We start from the raw sequence: 20,000 nt of genomic DNA, 5'->3' as shown, positions 1-20,000 counted from the left end.
GTTCGTATCTCTGCAGCCCTAAAGAATAAATGCCTAAAGTATCGATTTTAAAATTACCCGTCAATTTAGCGCGCGTCGATGCCTACTCGTCGATGATCGATTCATTTGAACAGAGGCAGCTGCACGAACGCTATTTGTCCTTTGCAATTATAATTTCTTCCCCAATTTATGTGAGTAAATTTCCAATTTTCCAAACTTGTTTATTGTGTAATACATTGTTATTTGTGTTTATATACGTGAACCTCCTATAAACAAAAGGACGCAGTCGAAATGTCAGGCCTGGAAAAATTTCAAGACAATCCAGCATGGCGTCAAAAGTTGCTCAAACATTTGCTCACGGATCGGTAAATACGTCAACATATGTATTACTGTAGAGTGGATGAAAAATTAGCTCCAGCGTAGCATGAATCAACTTAGAATGCGCTGCAGATCAATATTTTGAGTAAAGTAGCTTTGCATTTAGTCGCAGGCACAAAACAGTATAAAATAGTTTGATCATATCCCAAAAAAAAAAAAAAATTAAATAAATAAATAATTAAATAAAATAAAATAAATATAAAAATTAACAATCGAATTTAATTTTATTTTAAAGGCCACGACCAGCTGCACCTAAACCACAAGAAGAGTCATTTGATCGTCGTCCTAGTGTGGGTATTGTCTTGGATTTTCCGGCTCTAATACAGGCTCGCAAAGCTGAACTGGAGCTGAAGCAGCAGCAACAGCGCGAGAATAAAACTAGTTCATCAATGGATTCAGAGAGTGGACAGAAATATATGTTCCCACTCGCGGAGAATACAGCCAAACAAATGGCCGATGATAGTTTCGATGCGCTCGAGCGCATGTGTGATAAGACTGCCTCCGACCCAGACAGCACACTCTTCCAATATCTGAACAGCGATGATAAGGAACAGGTATTGGCTACAGCCAAGACGCAATGCTCGCGTTCAAACAAATGTAAGTCTATTTAAGGTATATGTTTATAAGCTCATCAGGGATCTAGTAAGTGATCTGAATTGCAAATTTAATTCTGTATTCTTTAGCTAAGACTAAAATCTCAATTTGCTTTACAGCTGATGACATAGAAACGGAGGCTTTGCGCCGTATGCTGGCGGATGTAGCTGATCAAGCTGACTTGTGCAACGAGAGTCCACTAAAGAGTGCAGAGTGCACACAGTTGGAGGATGTTGAGGCGCCATCACGTTTCTGGGATAACGATTCTATGCTCAATGCCACCGATTCACATTTTCCGCTAAAGACAGAGACATCGCCCGTCAAAATGGTCGGCCTATTGCGCCCTTCAACCATACTGGAGGCCAATGAGGCCGATCTCACTGGCTTGCAATCAGATGAGTCCTGCTCTCTCAACAGCAGCTTTCTGACAGCCAAGACGTTGAGAACGGAGCTAGGCTCTGCATCTGGCTCTAGTTGCTACGAAACGGCCGCTGATGATTCATTGGCGAGCAGCTCGAAAGATGTTACAGAGACAGCAGCGTTGAACGTTGATGACTTGTTTTATGCGGCCATAGCCAAGGCTAAGCCACATGGCATATCTAAGATCGAGCAGGAAGAGCTGCTGTCTGATATGCAGGAGACTTTAATGGATATGGCACTCACTGATGCGGCAGATAACACTATCATTGAATTGTCCTCGTCCAGCGAGAATGAAGAAGAGCAGGATGGAGAACGCAACGAGGCGAGCAGGGAAAGCATTAAACAGGAGGAATGCTCTCTAATTGATTTAGATGATGAGGAAGATAAGGAAAACAAGTCAACACGTTTGAATGGCACCATAGAGGAAATGGATTACATGTTGAAAAAAGCTCAAGAATACATGGAAACTAACAAAACCCCACAAGAAACATCAGAGCAGCAACCAGATCCAAACATAATTCATTTGCATCAGAAAACAAACTCACCGTATAAATTTCTCATGCCCCAAAACAAATGTGAGCCAATGTTACCCGAAAAGTCGCTGCCGGCCACTGGCAGATTGCGGCATAAAATCAATATGAATTATCAGCCAACCGAAAAGTTCTTCAATGAACCCATATTGCGTCGCCTCGCAAAGAATCAGACAGATAATTTTGCCCATATCGTTAGTCCCATACGTGCCTATACACAAAAATCCAGTAGTGCGCCTCTGATGAGCATATTCCGCGCAACATCAAATAATCTGAGCGACACTCAGCCGGAGGAGGAGAACTCACTGATATGTCAGCTGAAGAGGGGCCAGGCAGCCGCCCTAGCAGGCAAGGAAGCAAAGGTTAACCCAGAATACTTTAATCCAAGTGCTCCATTTCTGCCTAAGAAGGCATACATTTGTTCTGATTTGAAGCAGGTGAGTCGAATGCGGATTAGTTGCATAGATATATATATATGTATGTATTATTATAGTTCATAAACACTTGAACATTTGGTTGAGGAGGGAGTAGGCTGATTAAACCAAATCAACGAGGCTTTATCAAAGCTTTGGCATATAAGTTGATGTCTATCAATAGGACTATTCCAATTCATGGGCTAGGAATTTTCCAATTGTTTCTTAATATTAATATATGTACATATTTATCACGCATTCTCAATCCTCTAACAAATCATTTTCCATACCCCCGCCAGGTCGTTGATGAACGTACTCCCTTGGCAATGCCGAGTGTGGCGCAAATCCAAAACTATTTGGATTCAGCCTCCGACCCAACAGTGGTGCGTCACGATGGCAAGATGAAGACGCCTGGCAAGAGCTGCGCCACCAACCAAAATAAATCGTATATTCCTCGCCGTGTTAATCAAAGTCTGGCAGATTTGTCGCTGGCCTCCGGCGACGTCTCCTTGTACACTATAAAGGATGCTAAGAAATTTTAATTATTTTTGTTGAAAACATGTTAAGAAGAGGAGACGTTTCTATATGGGATTCATAACAAATGCAAAAAGCGAATCGCAATTAGTTTTTTAATTCTTTAACAAATAAAGATTACGATTTAAAACACACCTAATAACAATTAGTAACTAGTAAATGCCATCGATTGCTGTGTGATTATGTAAAAAGTTTATAACTTTTTACCCTGCGGCCCTTTCCAGGCACGATTCACCTTGGATTCAGTTGGTCTGCCCAATTCCGTGCATATGTAGCGGCCCACTTCAATGAGTTTATCCAGATTGACACCCGTATTCATACCCATTCCGTGCAGCATATAGACGACATCCTCAGTAGCTGCATTGCCGGAGGCGCCACGTGCATAGGGACAGCCGCCCAGGCCAGAGACAGAGGCATCCACAACTCTTATACCGTACTCCAAGGAAGTCAGAATGTTCGATAGCGCCTGGCCGTAGGTATCATGGCAGTGCACGGCCAGTTGCTGTGCAGGTACGGCGCGTGTCACCTCATCCAGCATCTTGCGCATGCTACCTGGAGTTCCCACGCCAATAGTGTCGCCCAGCGAGATCTCGTAGCAGCCCATTTCATGCAGCGCAGTTACCACCTTGACCACAGCCTGGGGCGGCACAGCTCCCTCGTAGGGGCAGCCTACCTAAAAGAGAATTTAATACTTGGACCACAGTTTTAGAATGTTTCAACTGATTTTACCCACCACAGTGGAAACGTAGCCTCGCACACGAATTCCATTTTTCTTAGCAGCTTCGAGGACAGGCTTGAAGCGCTCGATGGCCTCTGCCGCTGTACAGTTGACATTTTTAAGTGAAAATGCATCCGAAGCGGCACCAAATACAGCTACTTCCTCGGCGCCAGCCTCTAAAGCACTCTCAAATCCTTTCAGATTTGGCGTCAACACAGGATAACTAATGCCTGGTGCACGCCGTATGCCACGCAAGACCTGCGAATTGTCGCCCATTTGGGGCACCCACTTGGCGCTCACAAAACTGGTGGCCTCAATTGTTTGTAAGCCCGTTTCCGACAGCCGATTTATAAGCTCAATTTTTATAGCAGCCGGCAGCAATTTCGGCTCGTTTTGAAGACCATCGCGTGGTCCCACCTCCACAATGCGCACGATATCCTGCGACAGCTGGGACATAAATCGTGAAGATCTGCCCTAAAATTTGTTTGTTTTAATAATAATTGTATCCATGGATCATGAGGACTTACAAGGAAAGACCATTGGAATAGAGGACGCACCAAATATCGTGGAATTATCATTATGGACAAACACTTGTTACGTGTAGTGCCTCTTCTTTAACACAGCAAAGTTCGCTGAGCGAACAGCTGTTGCTTATCAGAATGATCTTCACAAACCGATAACATGTTTTAATTTATGATGAGAGTTGATAAGATAATTATATATATATTGTTTACCAAAGACTTATACGTCTATTAAAGAAATCTGTTAATACGTTGCAATATAATAGAGTTTATGATTAATGTAATAAAATGTATATTTGAAATCAACGTAAATTGGCGCTTGTTCGTAAAGTATCGATAATTTTACCAATATCAGCTGATTGCATTTACTTTAATCTTTGCTCATCTCTAGTGCCCTTGAATTTAACGCGCTTACAATGGAAACTGAAAACAATCAACAAAATGAAATCAATGAAAACAACATAAAAGATGAGAATGATGAAAGTGATAGCGACGACGATGACAACGGCGACAGTGAGGATGTGTTCCACTTTGAAACAGAGCACCTGGCGTTGCGTGGCAATCAATGCTACAGCAATCTTTTGCGTACCATAGCCACTCTACAGGCGCAACGGATCCGCGTCCACCAGCAAATTGAGGAACTGGAGAAAGCGCGCGATAACTACCTGGAAAATCCGCAACTTCTGCTGGACAGGTTGCGCAACAACGAGCCTTTGATATCTCCCCATTATTTAACCACGCTTCGTCTACCTGAGTTGCCCACATTAATGGTAAAGCCAGATGTTAAAATCGAGGCGCCTGCGGTCAGCTCTCAACCGACTGAGGAGGACAAGAACAGTAAAAATAGCCATAAGAACCAGACTCGATTATGGACAAATGAAGAGCAGCGCCGCCTGGAGCAGCTTCTCATTGAATATCCGCCCGAAGAGGTGGAAATGCGGCGATTCAGTAAGATCGCCAAAGCTCTGGTAAATCGTACGCCTCAGCAGGTGTTCAGCCGGGTGCAAAAGTACTTTCAGAAACTTCATGATGCCGGCATGCCAGTGCCTGGCCGTTTACCCAAGTATCGTCGCTCGGGCGGCCCACCCCGTCCCAAGTTCAGCGTGCGCCGCTCAACCTTTTTCCCGGCACAGAATATAGAGATACAAATGCCAGAAGACGAGTACACTTTGGACGATCTTGTGCCTGTCGCGCCATCACCACCGCCACCATCACAAATAAAAGTTGAACCAAAGCAGGAACCCGATACGCTTGAAACGGAGACTCGTCGTCAAAAGTTGCTGCAGCTGAAAATACTAACAGCCATACGAGACGAAAAGCTGCAAACAGAGGATGGCTACAGTCCAGATCCATTGGCACCCAAGTGCGCCGAATGCGAGGAGTCAGCCGTGACTCGTAAGCGTTGGCATTGCAACAGTTGCTATTGTTATCTCAATTTATGCGGCGACTGTCTGGCCCATCAATTGGTCACCGAACAGTTTGAGCACATGAGCCATGATGTGGTCGAGGAGTCTGAGATATAATGTCAATCACCATACTCTATTTATAGATCAAGCTTGTAAATAATGTTTTATGCAGTTACTAAGATAATTAATAATAATGTTAAGGATGTAGTTGATAATATAGAAGTATAAATAACATGTGTACACTGAATATTGAAGTCCGGAATATAATCATATATACATATGTATATATATTTTAACTAATCTATGTATAGAAACTTTGTCAGACGTTTTCATTCATTGCATTTCATTTTCTCTTATCTGATTACCAAAATCAATAAATATTTTGTCAAATGCAACGACACAAAGAATTATTTATTTATTTATATATAATGCGTTGCCTCTAAATGCGGACATAAAATATTTACATTTTTTTATATTTATATATTTATATTTTTTGTATTTATTTATTAATTCAAACACGTACTCGCATTGCTTGAATATACACAAAACTTGAGAATACCAGCTCACCCATGAAATTGAAGAATTTATTGTAAATTGCAAATCGGATTGGAAATGCCGTTTATGTACGGTTCATACATAGATGTGGCTTGTACACAAACTAGAATTGTAAGGAGAAAAACCTACATTAAACTAAAGCCTTATCCGGTTACCCCCCAAAAACGAGCTAATTCTTTGGTTAAGCGCGTTCGCCCTGGCCCAGTTGGATCGTTCAACTCTTGACACGCGCCGCATTGCGTTTATCCTCGATCCATTGCTCAATCTCCTGCTTGAGCGCCACATTCGACTTGACCTTGTCCATGGTGAGGGGTTCGCGATTGAAGGGATCGGTCTGATCGCTCAGCAGATGGCGAGCAATTGTGGACCGATCAACGGTCACATTGGAACTGGGCAGCACCACCGGATCGGTCATGAGCGTCGATATAATCGGATCCAGATACTCTTCGGGAGCATCGGCCAGCAGTTCCTGCTCCTCCTTGTAATCGTTTCCCATTTTCTGCACCTTGGCCGCAAATTCGGCCATGTCCCCTATTAGCTGACCTCCGCCGATGCGTATTAAGATGTTTTCGGCATAGCTGAAGAGTTGATCGCTGTAGGAGCGACCATCCTGCGAAACGGCCAGGCAGAAGCTGTTGTCAGTACTTAGGTTTATATAGATGTGTGCTATCTCCAGCACCATTTGTGCCGGATCGAACTCGAACTCTTTCTTGTCCTTAACCTTGAACCGCTCGCGCTGTGGCCCCACCAAATGCAATAGAAAATAGTTCAGCATGGCCGCAATGCGATCCACCATGCTGTTGTGGCAGAAGATGCTTTTGATCTCGCTGGTCAGCAGCTTCAGCAGATTGATGGTGTCACGGCCCAGAATGTTGTCAAAACGTGCCAGCATGCCCAGATGGTGCAAGTTGGTAGTCTGCTGCTGTCGTTCGTTGTGTGATAGATTGTTCCACTCGCCATTGTCCTGAGCCTGCTGCAGCTGCTTGATCTGTTCCAGATTGGAGAGGGACTCGTCCAGCAAGAATATAGCATCATTGATAAGTAGGTTGATGAAGCGCAAGAAGAGCGGCGGCTCAATGGCCTCCATGCTGCTCTCGGCGTCCCTGGCCAGTTGTCTGAAGCACTCAACGTGCTCCTCCTTGGTCCACAGGAACTCCATGATGGCGTACATTGGGCGACGATAGTTGAACTTCTGTTCGAACTGCACCGACTGCCCAGTCATTTCGATGCTGACGAACACATTGAGCAGACTGCGCACCACCTGCAGTCGATCCGGATGGCTATCGAAGACGTGCGTGTTGAACACCTTGCGATTGCTACCCGACATCTGCGAGGGCAGGAGAAATTCTAAGGCATCTGCCAATTTGGCGCGCAAATGCGGATTCTTAACCAGCTCCGAGCTGCCCATAAACAGCAGAATCATCTTGAAGAAAGCATCGTGCGAACTGGTGTGTAGCTGTATGAACTGATCGCCGGGAAAGCTGCGACAGAAATTCAAATATGCTGCAATATTGTCAATGATATTCTCCGGCACTGATTTCATATACGGCGCCACAAACGGTGGCGTCTCCGATAACAGTTCCAGATTGCGCATCAATTGCGGTGCAAAATCCTTTTTGTCCAGCGCCGCCTCGAAGCATTCGCGAGGCAGCATTGCAATCTCAGTCAGCCAAATGGACGACGCCTCAAAGAACTTAAGTATCGCCGTGTCATTTTCCGGCTCGGCCAAGCCATTTCGAATGCAGAGCACCTGTTGCATCTGATCCTGCAGCATGCGAAACAGATTCTTAGTCAAATCATTGTTGGGATCACTGGCTGCCACATCCTGGTAAGCAGTTTGGGTGTTCTGCAGCTCGCGCATCATGCGAGTCAACCGTTCAATGCACGCTCGATTGCCCAACTCGAAGGCCTTGTGCGTCATATAGAAGATTTCGGTGATAAAATTATACTTTTCCGCTGTCAAACGTTTCTCGCCCTCTTCCATGGGCAGCAGGCAGGTTTCCTCATAGGCCTTCAGCATGTTGACACCCTTAGTCAGGCGATCCATTATGTCCGAAACAGCACAATAAGTGGGATCTACCAAGAGCACCTGCAGAGGGATTTCATATATATATCAAGGGACGCTAGAGGTGGTTATATACAAGTACCTTCAGGGCAGGCGAGCAGAGTGGCGCACACAGACGCATCAGCACGGCGCTAAGACTAGTCATAAATGCATCGCTGGCAGTGCTATGTACGGTCTGCTCCAGGTTCAAGTTTATGGTGCTCCAGAGATGGCCGCGCGCCACATTCGCATCCAGACAATTGGCAATCCATTGCAGTGTCTTCTTCTTGGTTGTGGATGATTGCACGAGCAGTTGTTTAATGAGCGTGAACATGGCCTGCTGATGATGTGCCAACAGCTGCCAGAGAGTGGGATCCGATTGCTGAGAGATCAATGATATATCGCGAAAGAATTCATAGGGCGCCGTTTGTGTCTTGGGCATAATTGATATGCACAGCAATTGGCCGAACAATGTATCCATATACTCGCCACCTAAATCGAATGAATATAAATATTTTGTGGATATATTGGAATTTCTGAAGATTTACCTTTAGCCTTAGGATTGGGTGTTGTGAAGTCAATGAGCAGTTCGCCGAGCACACTGGCGCGTTTCTCGCGCACAAAGAAACCAAATATCCAGAATATATTCTTTCGTATTGTAATCAAATTGTCCTTGGCCAATTGTTTCTGCAGGTCACTCAGCATGGGATAGAATATGGCCTTGAGAGCTCCCAGCGCTTCCAGAGGTTCAACTTCTTCTAGCACTTTACCCACAACACGTACCAGAAATTCCTGCGTGCTAACATCATGCTCGTCCGCCTGTTCGAATAGCTCCAGCCACTGGCTGGAAAAGGATTGGGGGGCAAACAGATCTGGCTGGCGCATGCAGGTGCTGGCATTGTTTAAAATTAGGTCAAGTATTTGATTGCCATGCTTTTTGTCCTGTATACTGCAAGTGCGTTGTAGTTGCTCCCATCTGGCGAACGCACCGTGCAAATAGATCATAGCTCGTTTCTCCAGCGCTTGCTCCTGTTGGCTTTGATTTACCTGTTCAGCTGGTAGTAGATATTTCGTCGTGTCATCCAGCATTAAACGTTCGAATAGAGCGTGTGCAAGCAGATCAACGCAAAGGGTGTCCTCACTGCTATTGTCTGCCACGACGACATCGGCCAGACAAAGGATCGTCTTATTTCGACTGGTGTCCACATCTTTGTTCAATGTAAAGAGCAAAATTGATTCGATCAGCTGCTTGGAAACGCCATTGGCCTCGGTACCCTGCTGCAGCAGAGCTGCAAAGGGATTTTCGGTGTCTCCAACGTTGGACATTGTTGCGACCTGCATTGTATTGAATGATTCAGTTTAACATTAGTATTTTTTTCTAGAATATTTACTATTAGAAATTTGTAAATTTTCTGCTACCTGTCACTGTGTCACTATGCCAATTAGCACAAAAATCGAGATATCGAATACAGTTATCGACATAGAAAATACTACTTAATACCAAATAAAAAAAAACTGTATTTTTATATAAGTTGGAGTATTTTTATAAGATTCTTTTGAAATGGTCGTTGTTTCTAATTTTTTATTTTTGGCGAAATTCCAATTTAAATTTCAAGGCAACAAAAGATTTTGAAACCAGTTTATTCAGTTAGTTGAAATGTTAATTTATGCAAACGGTTTGCTTTTGAAAAATAAATAAAACATATGAGTTTTCTCAATGAATGGCTTAAAAATTTTAAATTTAAAATATTTAATTGTAAGTTTTATATAACAAAACCCTTGTTGCTCTGCAGCAATACTTAAGTAAAATAAATAATTATAGAAAACTATGAAAGATCTTACATTAAATAAGGTTCAATCAAAAATATCATTTTTCATAATTAATTATGTATGTCATACATACAGTAAAGTTTAAAAATAAATTATCAATAGCTGATTTCCTCAATTAAAAAAATAAAAACAAAAACAAATACAACATAATACAGAAGATGCACTCGAGTAACCTCTATCTATTATCAGAATTCATTTAATTGTTAAGTCATAAAGAAACGAATTGAGTAAATTAGTCCGCCAGTAACATTTAAATAATTAAATATGACGTCGACTATTCAATAAAATTGGAACAAATAAAAGTCTAGCTAAAGGAAGGGCGCAGGTGCATGCACTTAAAAAATGCAAGTGTGCATGTATATATGTATATATGTACATATATATGTGTGTGGCTAAATCCAAAGCCAATTAAGACAATCAATTGTCGAAAAGCCACCCACTGCAAATTATATGTGACTAACGGCGCCTGGCACTCAACATTGCAAGTAAATGGTTGCTTCCTACCCCGTTGAGCGTCTGCCATTAATACAATAAACACAACAATTGACTGACTAACAGCTACCCTAAGCCCCGTGACGAACGGTTTAAGTATTTGCCTGTTACATATGCACCCAAACATACGGACGGACACACACTCACCACACTTGTGGGAGGCCACGTATGCCTTTAGCTTTACTTGTTTGTTGCTGTGCTTCTTCTTCCCCAAAACTGAGGTAAAAATTGGGGTGCTTATTGATGGATCGATTCAACATTTAACGGGCCAAAGCTATCGATAACTTGAAAAAAACTTAATTGGATTAACTTTTATTTAATCTAATTGGATTAGATGTGATTAGACTAGCTTTCATATGAATGCTGAATTCGACGAGTTAATGTATATGAACATACGGACGGATGAATGGATAAACAGAAGGATGTCTAAGCATAGAGAGGCGATAGAGAGACAAAAACACAAAACAGACAGCTCAATCAAATCTATGTAGATCAACTAGACTATTAATGCTGATTATCTTTTGGTGCCAATCACGCCCACAATAGTCTGTTATAGACACTTGAGCGCAACCAATATACCCTCAAGACCCCACTTGCAATGGGAAACAACAAAAAGACTTCGTGTATCGTTAAATCGGCTTCTGATCAACAAAAGTAAACATTTCGAAGTTCGTTGATTTGGTCGTTTGTTGTTTTTCCTTTTGTATCAGTCGGTGCTGCATTTCCAAACGGTAAACACGCGTGCTGCCGGGGAAAAATATATATGAAAATCGCAACTGAAGCGTTTTGTGATAAAAAAAAAATCACTTGCGCCTAATTAGATCAAATCAAATCGTTGCACAATATTATAAAAAAAAAAGAAGAAACATTTGATAAAATTATAAAATATTTTTAATTTTCTCACATTAAAAATTATTTTTAAAAATTTCACTGAAGTATTAAATTAAATGAATTAATTAAAAAGCTTTAAGTATTCCGTTATGATGTGTTAAATCAATAATAATATATATTATCTATAATAATTAAAAATTTTGTTGCACTTAGCGAAACAGTTTGAACAAGAATATCAGTATTCGTACCATTGTGTATATATTGACTTATTGGATTTTAAATATGGTGAAATAGAAAATAGGAAACGGTGGGCAATTTCAACGATTTGTATAAATGCAGAAAAAATATATAAAATGTATAAATGACCATATAAATGATGTATAATATAAATAAATAAAATATGAATGCTTTAAAATTACGCAGAGAAATGTTTAAACTAAATACTTAAAACAATGAAAAATTCAACCATATTAAAAAGAGAATTGCTAAAATATGGCAAAAATAAAAAACAATCAATTATAAATATATATGTGTTAAAATAAAAGTGTTGATAAAAATATAGATTACAAAGTTATTAAATGAAGTGCATTTAATGTGCGGGCTGACCTGTCGTATGCGTGATAATGTTAAAAGCCACAACAAACAAATGCAATATGTATACAATGATTATTATTGCTATAATTGATTCTATAATCTCTGTATTTATCAGGCATACATACTTAACAATAAAATATCATTACCGATTTCTTTGCTTCTATTGTTCCGCCAGCCATGAACACATTGCTTATACGTCCCTTGAAGCCGGCACTGCAAGCGATTGCTGTGCAGGAGCTGAACGAGGTGCCGCAGCGTGTCGTCGACGATGTGGAGACGCTGAGAGATTGGGTGCTGAAGCAGCCGCATTTGCGAGGTTGCACAGAGCATCAGTTCCTGCTGGCCTTTTTGCGCGGCACCAAATTCAGCCTGGAGCGTGCCAAGCACAAATACGATCGCTTCTATACGCTACAGGCCTCCATACCGGAGGTCTTCAATGAGCGGCGCTTGGCCACAGATTCATTGGCCTTGGACATTGTGCGCTCGAGGTGGGCAGACATCAATATCTATATCTATACATATATGTCTCTATCATCCTGATCCTTAGCATCCTGCTGCGTGTACCACAGCATGAGGAAGACACGGGTCCTTGTGTGACCATCATACGCGCTGGCAGCTACGACACGGGCAAATACAAGTTCCAGGACATTATTCGCGTCGGCTCCATGTTCGGTGAGATCATGATGTTTGAGGATGAGAATGCCACGATTTCGGGCTATGTCGAAATCATGGACATGAAGGGTATCACGGGCACACATCTATTCGCCCTGCAGCCGGAGTTGCTGCGCAAGTTCTCGACCTATGCCGATGAGGCGATGCCCACACGGCAGAAGGCCATCCACTTCATCAATGTGCCGCCAGCGTTTGAGGCCGGCTTCAATACGCTCAAGTCGTTCTTTCCCGCCAAGATCAAGAGTCGAGTGGGTTGACCTATTGTATAGTATCTGTATACATCCAATCCATATATATTTCTTTATTTGCTCAGATTTCCGTGAGTTCCCAGCCGGATGCCATTTTCAATCTAGTTTCGCCTGATTATTTGCCCGCGGAATATGGTGGCACCCATGGCGTTATGGCGGACATCAGTCACGCCATGGAGTCAAAGCTCACCGCCTATGCACAATATTTTCTGGATTCCCAGCACTTTGGCTGCGATGAGAAGTTGCGCGACGTGGACAGCCGCCCACAGGACAAATGCTCCACGTTCGGTGCAGTCGGCTCATTTCGTAAGCTGGAAATCGATTAGATCTTGGCCAATCAGCAATATAAATAGACTAAATTAGTTTTACAACTGGGCTTTCGTGCTGAACTCTTTGATTCTGATATTTATGGGCAATGTTAATCTTATTGCATAATCATATTATGAATAAATTGTACGAATTTGGATTGATGCATTATACATTCATCCTCTATTGAAAGGGTCAATTAAATTGGAGCAGAGTCTTTTGCTTCGCTTTGCCTAAAAATTACGCGTTTAGAGAAAAGTCTTGCACTTAATTGGCTGCTTAACAACCAATAGAAAACCTGGAAATATACATTTATGGCATTAGCTGTGCCAGACCAAAAACACAAATTTGTTATTGCAAATTTTGTAAAACTCATACAAGGGCAATAAAATATTAACAATATTTTTAATAAGTTCTGGCTTAAGTAAATTTAGCAGAGATTTCAAATAGAAAAATTCTCAATTTTTGTTTTTTGGTGTTTTTAATGTTTGGTTTATTTTTTGTAGTTTTGCATTTGATATCATTTTTCTCATTGAGCCATTGATTTGATGTTTGATTTGAAAATGTCTCAGATTCGTAATGTGGGAATCGTGTGAGTGTGTGTTTTTGTGTATAAGTATGTGAGTCCCCCTAAGTCGTAGCTAATCCGATGATCGATAATAAATATACATAGATTTGAACTAGTTTTGAGTTTCTGCAACTACTCGGTTAGGATACGTTTGTCCACTACTCGTGAAGTACACGGTGCCGCCTCAATGCTTCAAACTTCGCTGACGGTGCGTGAGCTGTTCTTGCGCGGGGGAGTCGGGCTGGGCGGCGGACTAAAGTCTGTTTCCGTCTCATTGTAATTGTAGCGACTGTCCGATGGCGACAGTGAGCGAAACGTGCGCGGCGAGTGCCTGTAGGAGTCACGGCGTGGGCGACCCCAGCTGCCACTGTGTCGCCTCTGGCGATCCGTGCCGTGCTCATCATCATCATCGTCGTAGTAGTCATCATCATCGCTGTAGTCGTCCCGGTCGTCGCGTTGCGGCGAATAGCGATCGCGCGACGATGAGGTCGGCGGCGGCGAGCGCATGCGGCCGAGCGGCGGCGGGCGTGCACCGCCAGCAACTACTGGTGGTGGCAAGAATGGCGGCAGCCCCATGAACGGCGAGAAAGGCGCCGGCAGGAATGGCAGTGGGTTGGGCATGTTGAGCAGCCCCGGCGAGCCCGGCAAGGGCAGCGGTAATGGCACCGGCGATGGAGCATTTGCCTGCTCCGGCGCGCCCAGTCCGCCATTGGTGGCCAATACATCCGCCGACACATCGCCCACTCCGCTGGCCATGGCTGTCATCTGTCGCCGATAGCCGGCGGCTTCAGCCTGCGCCTCCTCCCGTCGCCGATCGGCCTGGCGCGCCGCCAGCCACGATTCGTGTGCACGATTCTCCAGCGTGCCCATCTGCGCCTTGTGGGAGGCAATCTGCGCCTCAATTTCGGCTCGCAGCTCATCGTTTTGAGATCTGTCAAATTGTTGCTCTTATAGATATGCATAAATGCTTATATATCAACTGACTTTCACTTACTTCAACAGCTGAATTTCATTCTTCATCAGCGTTAGCGTCTCCACAGTGCTGGCATTTTCGCCTTGGTGCTGCAGCCACTTGGACTCCTGCAAGCTCAGCTCTCTGCAAAGGCAAAAGTGTAAAATTAGCAAATGTTGAGAATTAGCAAGCTAGACTGTTACGAGAATTTTGTAGTTAAATACAAAGATGTAGATTATTGATTATCTCACAGACCTAAATTGGAAAGTTCTTGAAAAAGTTCTATGAAAGTTTAGGCAAACATTTAAAGCCCTAGGGTGGTATGAGTATTAGAGCTCTAGTTGATCTACATGCCGTGGTCAGCTTCTCAGAATTCTAAGCACACAACGATAATTTACATGTCTCAACCAAAACTAAACTTTTTCAAAGCAATACTTTTCGTAGCTTAAGCTCCACTAAGTGATTTTAAATGTCACCCACTTTTGCAGCTGTGTTTCCTTCTCACGGAAATAGCCGGAGAGCACTTCGAGGCGTGTTTGCGCCTCCAGCTTATCGCGTTCGGACTGATTGAAGTCCTGTTTTAGCTGCTCCACGTCTGCGCTGGATGCCTGCAGCTGGCTCTCGAGCCGTGCCTTGTTCTCCATCTCCTGCTCCAGTTTGGTTTGTAACGCTTTGAACTTCTGCTGCAACGCATTGAGTTCGCCGCGCAATTTGGCCGTCGATATTAGCTCCTTGACATTGGCGTTGCCATCCTTCTTGATCGTCTTCAAGCACTCTTCCAGCGCCTCGATTTTGGCCAGGCTCGTCTGCAGTTCACTATGCTCTTTATCGTATTTGGCATTCAGTTCCATAATCTGTTTCTGCAGCCGTTGCATTTCAAAATTACGCGCCTCCAAAGCCTTGGAGAGCTCCAGTTGGGATTCCACTTGGATTTCGTCAAGGCGCGTCTGCAGCTTGGACTTCTCCATTTCCAGTTCGTAGTTATCCTGCTGCAGCGACTTCATTTCGCTGTTCAAGCGCGTCGTGGATTCCGTATACGAATATTGTAGTTCGCTATTCTCGCGACTCTTCTCCGCCAAGCTGGCATTGATGTCAATGATGATCTCTGTGGCGAATAAATGTAGCAAATGGTTTAGTTTCATTTTTTGTCAAGTCGAAGTTAAGCTACTATTAACTTACTTTCTTGATCGTTAAGCTGTCGCTGCAGCTCGTCGACGGTGTTCATGAAAGCCTCGTCACCGTTTTGGCTATTCAAAACTTCGGACAGCATTTTATTCAGCTCCAAGCCAGCTTCGGCTGCATTATCCAAATCCTAGTTAAGCATATTTATATTTTATTATTATTTATAGATATTTATATTTTGAGAAACTTACCTTCTCCAGGGAGCTAACCTGCTCCTGCAGCTGCGCTTTCTCATAGAGTTCAGCTTCGAGTTGTTTTTTCAAGGCTGCGACCATATCATTTGAGCCAAAGGAATTATCCTCAATGCTGGACAGTTTGGTGCGCGTTGTCATCAGATCGTGCTTTATGATGAGGTTCTCCTTGTGTGCCGCCAACAAACTGCGCTCCAGATGATTCAGCTTCGACAGCAGCGCACCCTCCTGGCTGCTGTTGCAGAAACAATAGTACGTGAACAGGAAGAACAGCGACGAGGCAGCCGCGATGACTACACAGAGCAGCAACAGGCTGTGGTCCAGCACTTTCGCGGCCAACACCTCCACAAAGTTGTCCAGGGTAATGGAGGCATGACAGTTGGAATCCGAAGGACGCGTGCAGTAACCCTCAGAGAAGGAATCTTCTATAGGAATATATATATATATGTATAATATAGATATAATTACAATTAAATTATAAATTAATAGTAAATTTACTGTAGAGTTTTAATAAATAAAATATATTCATATATTCAAATGTAAATAAAGTATTTTAATAATTATATTGTATTTTCTAATAGATTATGGATATATGAAAATATAGAAACTATATAATTTAGTCTTTTAAGACCGTTTCCTTTTAACCTTAACTTTGGTACGAACCTTGGGTTATATTCAAATCTTGCATAGACAAAAACATGGCTAAACTGTATTTATTCTATCTATATTTATTTTGAGCCAAAAATATTATATTTGAAGTATTGAATAAAATTAATACAAATTTTCTAGTTTCTTTATTTGTTGAGTTGATAACTGTTTTAAATGTCAATCCCGGAATGATTCAGTGAAACTTGTAAAAAAACAGCTTAAAATGTTTTGACTTTTCCTTCCAAATTTTGTTATATTATATTATATAGGTTATCTAAAATACTTATCAAAAACATATATAAAAAAAAGATATATGTATCGTTTAGTCCCCTGGCACTTACCCTTTGAAGTTGGCGCATCTGGATAAAGCAAGCGATGCAACTCATCGCTGCCAGTTAGCGGCTCTGTCTTGGGTTCCTTGTGATGTTCGTTGGATATGAATGAGTTGACAGTGTTCATAATGGTGCCAAATAATCCCAGTCCGGATGCAGCCTCTTCTTTGGGCGTCTCGGCGGGCACTGCCGGCAGGCCGATTGGCTCCACCGAACCAGTTGTAGCTGCCGGCGCTGCAGTTGGCTCCGCCTGGTACACTGCATCATAGGGATTATCGAATGCGCTTGCAGATGGCGTGGTGTACTGTACGTGTTCCTCTTGCTGTTGCTTTTGCTTCTCGCGCTGACGTTTCAGCTCCTCCTGCAGTTCTCGCTGTTGCTGTTCTCGCTCCTGCTGTAACTGTTGTCGCCGTTGTTCTTGCTCTCGCAACTGTTCCTTTCGCTGTTCCTCTACCTGCAGTCGCAGCTTCTCTTTCTCCTCCTGCTGCTCTTTTAACTTCTGTTGGCGCTGTGCTTCCTCCCTTTGTCGTTCTTCTTCCTCCTTTTGTTTCAATTTCTCATACTCCTCTTCCTCCTGTTTCTGCTGCCGCAGTTGCTCTTCGTTCTGCAGTTGTTGTTGCTGTAGTTTTTCCTGTTCCTTTTGTTTGTTGTCCTGCTGATCTTCTACCTCCTTCTGCTGTGGTTGTTGCTGTTGCTGTCCCTGCGGTTGCTTCTGTTGCTGTTCCTGTGGTTGTTGCTGTTGCTGACCCTGCGGTTGCTTCTGTTGCTGTTCCTGTGGTTGTTGCTGTTGCTGTTCTTGTGGTTGCTGCTGTTGCTGTTCCTGTGGTTGTTGCTGTTGCTGTTCCAGCAGTTGTTTGTAGTATTCGTTTGGGTTATTGAAATGCTGTTGGTTGAATAATGATGGCAAAATGGGCGCCACCTTTGGCTCCACAGTGGAGCTGGCCGTTGAGCTGCCCACTAAATCGGCTGCTTGTGGCACTGCAGGAGTCACAATCTTTTCTGTCTTTGGCTGTGTCGCTTCTGCATCGATTTTCCCTTGCTGCTGAGGTGCTTCATTGGGCGCAATGGCATCTTCAACCTTTGGTGCAGTAGCTACTTTGACATCCACCTTAACGTCTTCTTTCCCACTTGTTTGAGCTGTTTTGGCCTCTGGTTGTGGCTCTCGTAGCTGTTCTGCATTGATTTCTCCTTCCACCAATATGTCGCTGCTATTTATTTTTGCTGCATCTTCCAATTGCTCTACTATTTCAATCTTCTGCTCAGTTGTTGCTTCAGTTACAGGTTCTGTTTGGCTGGGTAAGGCATCAGCGGCGACTTTTTCCTGAGTGTTTGGTTCAGTGATTTGTCGGGACATCGGCTGAAGTTTCGGCTCAATGTTAAATAAATTAATATTATTATCAATTTTATTGGCTTCTGCTGCAGATTGTATTTCTAGTATATTTTCTTTCTGTCCCAACTCTTCGGCTGCTTTAGCTTGTGACTCTGTCTGCAGCGGTTCATCTTCGAGCACTGCGGTCACGTTGCGCCTTTCTACAAACAACGGAGCGTCGATTGGCTTGGCAGATATTTCTGGCTGCGCTGGGTTACCTTGCGGCTGCGAATCAGCTTCATTTACTCCTTTTGGTAGGTCAGCTCTCGCTGTAATTGCAGCTGGAGTTGCTGCCGTTGCAGTTGTTGCTGTTGCCTCATCAGTTACTGTGCTCTGTGCATTCGAGTCGTATTGCTTGTCGTTGACTTTGCTGTCCAGCGTCGCCTCGTTGTCGTTGTCTTCGTCGTCGTTCAAACTCTCTTCGTCGTCTTCGTAATCGAATTCGTCATCGCTTGTCGTGAGGTCATCTGCCAACTCAGCATTGCTGCTCTTGGTTGCCGTTTTGATTTCGTCCGCATGCGAAGCATTCTGACTTCGTTCCGTTAGAGCGGGCACAGCCTCCAGCGGTAGTTCCGTGCCATCAACCAGCAGTAAATTGGGCTGCACAGGGGCTATGGGTGAAGGCACTTCATTGCTGCCGCTGGTGCTCTGCTCCTGCTCCGTCAGAATGGCCAGCTTAAGCGTGTCCAGCGGTGAAGTGGTTGTTGTTGCTATATCTTCATTTGTTTCGGAAGCATTGAGCACTGGCTGCACCGGATGCACTTGTTCCAACGACTGCTGTGGCTCCTGTTCCGCCTGTGCCTTACTGGCGATTGGAACTGCTTCTGGAGCGGCGGGTGTTGCTGCTGGAGTGGCGGGTGTATCTGCTGGAGCGACGGACGTTGCTGCTGCTGATGGTGGTTTGGGTGGCCAAACCACAGGCACTTCATATTTAAGGTCCCCATCTTTAATCAGAATTTTCTTCTCCATGATGTAGTCCTTGTTGGCATAACCGCGACGTCCATTAATCTCGACGCCCCACAGCTTGGGCTCGCTGCCGGCGCTTTTGGACATGATGCGAACCGGCGCATGTGTCTTGAATGACAGCATTCCATTCTCACCAGATGCATAATTGATCTTAGCACTACCTAATGAGATGATCTCTATTCGCGTTCGAAGAATATAAAAATACAATAATTGATGAGATATGAGATAGAAATTGGGTCAGCGTTCATTTAGTTACACTGCATTTAGCATTTATCAATTTTAGATAACGTTTTTCTCCCTGCGCATATCGCGCATTACTTACGTTCACATTTTTCGTCAGCGCACAGTCTTTTGTCGGACAAAGCCCACGTCGTTGGAAGACTTGAAAGGGAAAGTGTTAAGGCGATGGCCAAGTAGACGGGCAAGTCACTCCACAGCGTCTTTGTTGGGGCATTTGCGTTTGTTGGCCGCATTTTGCATTGTTTTTTATTTCTGCACTGCTTACAATTTAATTAGACTAATCCGCGGCCTTAATTGTAGTTTGGTATGTGTGCAAAACTTTTTTTGTGTATAAAAAATTTCTTCACATTAGCTGAGTTGGCTTTTCGTCATAACAGCTGCTTTTCGGTGCTGCCATATTGTTATAAATAAATCGATATCTCAATATAAATACTAAAGTGTTCTAGAATCGCTTCATTTTCAATTCACCTTACTACTTTTGGTATTT

The 20,000-nt window shown here is 43.4% G+C and overlaps 6 protein-coding genes across 10 annotated transcripts; 3 read left to right on the top strand and 3 right to left on the bottom strand.

The window, feature by feature from the left end:
* The first annotated feature begins 68 nt into the window (after positions 1–68).
* On the top strand, positions 69–2,982 carry LOC6577132. Of its 2 annotated transcripts, XM_002003065.4 has the most exons (5): positions 69–170; positions 259–344; positions 593–954; positions 1,071–2,338; positions 2,614–2,982. In XM_002003065.4, exons 1-5 carry the CDS (start codon positions 93–95, stop codon positions 2,854–2,856), a joined length of 2,037 nt encoding a protein of 678 aa, XP_002003101.3. In that variant the 5' UTR covers positions 69–92; the 3' UTR covers positions 2,857–2,982. The 2 variants fall into 2 exon arrangements, with proteins under 2 accessions (XP_002003101.3, XP_015020989.1); XM_015165503.3 differs by lacking the exon at positions 259–344 and having other exon boundaries at positions 83–170.
* Positions 2,899–4,204, bottom strand: LOC6577131 (hydroxymethylglutaryl-CoA lyase, mitochondrial). The gene is made up of 3 exons (XM_002003064.4): positions 4,094–4,204; positions 3,582–4,040; positions 2,899–3,521 (listed from the first exon to the last, which is right to left on the bottom strand). Exons 1-3 carry the CDS (start codon positions 4,142–4,144, stop codon positions 3,042–3,044), a joined length of 990 nt encoding a protein of 329 aa, XP_002003100.2. The 5' UTR covers positions 4,145–4,204; the 3' UTR covers positions 2,899–3,041.
* A 274-nt stretch (positions 4,205–4,478) lies between these two features.
* On the top strand, positions 4,479–5,803 carry LOC6577130 (ZZ-type zinc finger-containing protein 3). The gene has a single exon (XM_002003063.4). It carries the CDS (start codon positions 4,504–4,506, stop codon positions 5,608–5,610), a length of 1,107 nt encoding a protein of 368 aa, XP_002003099.1. The 5' UTR covers positions 4,479–4,503; the 3' UTR covers positions 5,611–5,803.
* Positions 5,804–6,063: 260 nt separating this feature from the next.
* On the bottom strand, positions 6,064–9,596 carry LOC6577129 (ubiquitin conjugation factor E4 A). 3 transcript variants are annotated; one of them, XM_015165502.3, is made up of 4 exons: positions 9,512–9,596; positions 8,641–9,427; positions 8,196–8,584; positions 6,064–8,137 (listed from the first exon to the last, which is right to left on the bottom strand). In XM_015165502.3, exons 2-4 carry the CDS (start codon positions 9,416–9,418, stop codon positions 6,263–6,265), a joined length of 3,042 nt encoding a protein of 1,013 aa, XP_015020988.1. In that variant the 5' UTR covers positions 9,419–9,427; positions 9,512–9,596; the 3' UTR covers positions 6,064–6,262. The 3 variants fall into 3 exon arrangements, with proteins under 3 accessions (XP_015020988.1, XP_043864698.1, XP_032584414.1); XM_044008763.1 differs by having other exon boundaries at positions 9,484–9,541; XM_032728523.2 differs by lacking the exon at positions 9,512–9,596 and having other exon boundaries at positions 8,641–9,466.
* A 57-nt stretch (positions 9,597–9,653) lies between these two features.
* On the top strand, positions 9,654–13,238 carry LOC6577128 (retinol-binding protein pinta). 2 transcript variants are annotated; one of them, XM_015165501.2, is made up of 4 exons: positions 9,654–9,848; positions 12,015–12,327; positions 12,387–12,759; positions 12,825–13,238. In XM_015165501.2, the coding sequence occupies exons 1-4, from the start codon at positions 9,797–9,799 to the stop codon at positions 13,083–13,085; spliced, it is 999 nt and encodes a 332-aa protein (XP_015020987.1). In that variant the 5' UTR covers positions 9,654–9,796; the 3' UTR covers positions 13,086–13,238. The 2 variants fall into 2 exon arrangements, with proteins under 2 accessions (XP_015020987.1, XP_002003097.1); XM_002003061.4 differs by lacking the exon at positions 9,654–9,848 and adding an exon at positions 11,043–11,145.
* Positions 13,239–13,451: 213 nt separating this feature from the next.
* On the bottom strand, positions 13,452–19,917 carry LOC6577127 (transport and Golgi organization protein 1). Its single transcript, XM_032728525.2, has 8 exons — positions 19,596–19,917; positions 17,686–19,449; positions 16,948–17,601; positions 15,959–16,383; positions 15,765–15,897; positions 15,066–15,690; positions 14,628–14,729; positions 13,452–14,564 (listed from the first exon to the last, which is right to left on the bottom strand). Exons 1-8 carry the CDS (start codon positions 19,744–19,746, stop codon positions 13,826–13,828), a joined length of 4,593 nt encoding a protein of 1,530 aa, XP_032584416.1. The 5' UTR covers positions 19,747–19,917; the 3' UTR covers positions 13,452–13,825.
* Positions 19,918–20,000: the final 83 nt, after the last annotated feature.

This window comes from Drosophila mojavensis, unplaced genomic scaffold, assembly GCF_018153725.1.
Source record: "Drosophila mojavensis isolate 15081-1352.22 unplaced genomic scaffold, ASM1815372v1 contig_36, whole genome shotgun sequence".
NCBI lineage: Eukaryota > Metazoa > Arthropoda > Insecta > Diptera > Drosophilidae > Drosophila > Drosophila mojavensis.
This window is presented reverse-complemented; position numbering and strand designations above follow the sequence as displayed.

What these genes read in the sequence shown, in the direction of transcription:
- LOC6577128 (XM_015165501.2), top strand. Translation starts at nt 9,797, where the DNA reads ATGAGTTTTCTCAATGAATGGCTTAAAAATTTTAAATTTAAAATATTT. An exon ending in TAAATTTAAAATATTTAATT is followed by an intron (nt 9,849 to 12,014) that starts GTAAGTTTTATA and finishes TTGTTCCGCCAG; the next exon opens with CCATGAACACATTGCTTATA. An exon ending in CCGCCAAGATCAAGAGTCGA is followed by an intron (nt 12,760 to 12,824) that starts GTGGGTTGACCT and finishes TTATTTGCTCAG; the next exon opens with ATTTCCGTGAGTTCCCAGCC.
- LOC6577127 (XM_032728525.2), bottom strand. Translation starts at nt 19,746, where the DNA reads ATGCGGCCAACAAACGCAAATGCCCCAACAAAGACGCTGTGGAGTGAC. An exon ending in GCAACAGAAGCAACCGCAGG is followed by an intron (nt 17,602 to 17,685) that starts GTCAGCAACAGC and finishes AGAAGGAGGTAG; the next exon opens with AAGATCAGCAGGACAACAAA. An exon ending in AGATGCGCCAACTTCAAAGG is followed by an intron (nt 16,384 to 16,947) that starts GTAAGTGCCAGG and finishes ATATTCCTATAG; the next exon opens with AAGATTCCTTCTCTGAGGGT.
- LOC6577132 (XM_002003065.4), top strand. Translation starts at nt 93, where the DNA reads ATGATCGATTCATTTGAACAGAGGCAGCTGCACGAACGCTATTTGTCC. An exon ending in TAATTTCTTCCCCAATTTAT is followed by an intron (nt 171 to 258) that starts GTGAGTAAATTT and finishes TATAAACAAAAG; the next exon opens with GACGCAGTCGAAATGTCAGG. An exon ending in TTTGTTCTGATTTGAAGCAG is followed by an intron (nt 2,339 to 2,613) that starts GTGAGTCGAATG and finishes TACCCCCGCCAG; the next exon opens with GTCGTTGATGAACGTACTCC.
- LOC6577130 (XM_002003063.4), top strand. Translation starts at nt 4,504, where the DNA reads ATGGAAACTGAAAACAATCAACAAAATGAAATCAATGAAAACAACATA.
- LOC6577129 (XM_032728523.2), bottom strand. Translation starts at nt 9,433, where the DNA reads ATGCAGGTCGCAACAATGTCCAACGTTGGAGACACCGAAAATCCCTTT. An exon ending in ACCCAATCCTAAGGCTAAAG is followed by an intron (nt 8,585 to 8,640) that starts GTAAATCTTCAG and finishes CATTCGATTTAG; the next exon opens with GTGGCGAGTATATGGATACA. An exon ending in TCTGCTCGCCTGCCCTGAAG is followed by an intron (nt 8,138 to 8,195) that starts GTACTTGTATAT and finishes ATCCCTCTGCAG; the next exon opens with GTGCTCTTGGTAGATCCCAC.
- LOC6577131 (XM_002003064.4), bottom strand. Translation starts at nt 4,144, where the DNA reads ATGATAATTCCACGATATTTGGTGCGTCCTCTATTCCAATGGTCTTTC. An exon ending in TATTCCAATGGTCTTTCCTT is followed by an intron (nt 4,041 to 4,093) that starts GTAAGTCCTCAT and finishes AACAAATTTTAG; the next exon opens with GGCAGATCTTCACGATTTAT. An exon ending in GAGGCTACGTTTCCACTGTG is followed by an intron (nt 3,522 to 3,581) that starts GTGGGTAAAATC and finishes ATTCTCTTTTAG; the next exon opens with GTAGGCTGCCCCTACGAGGG.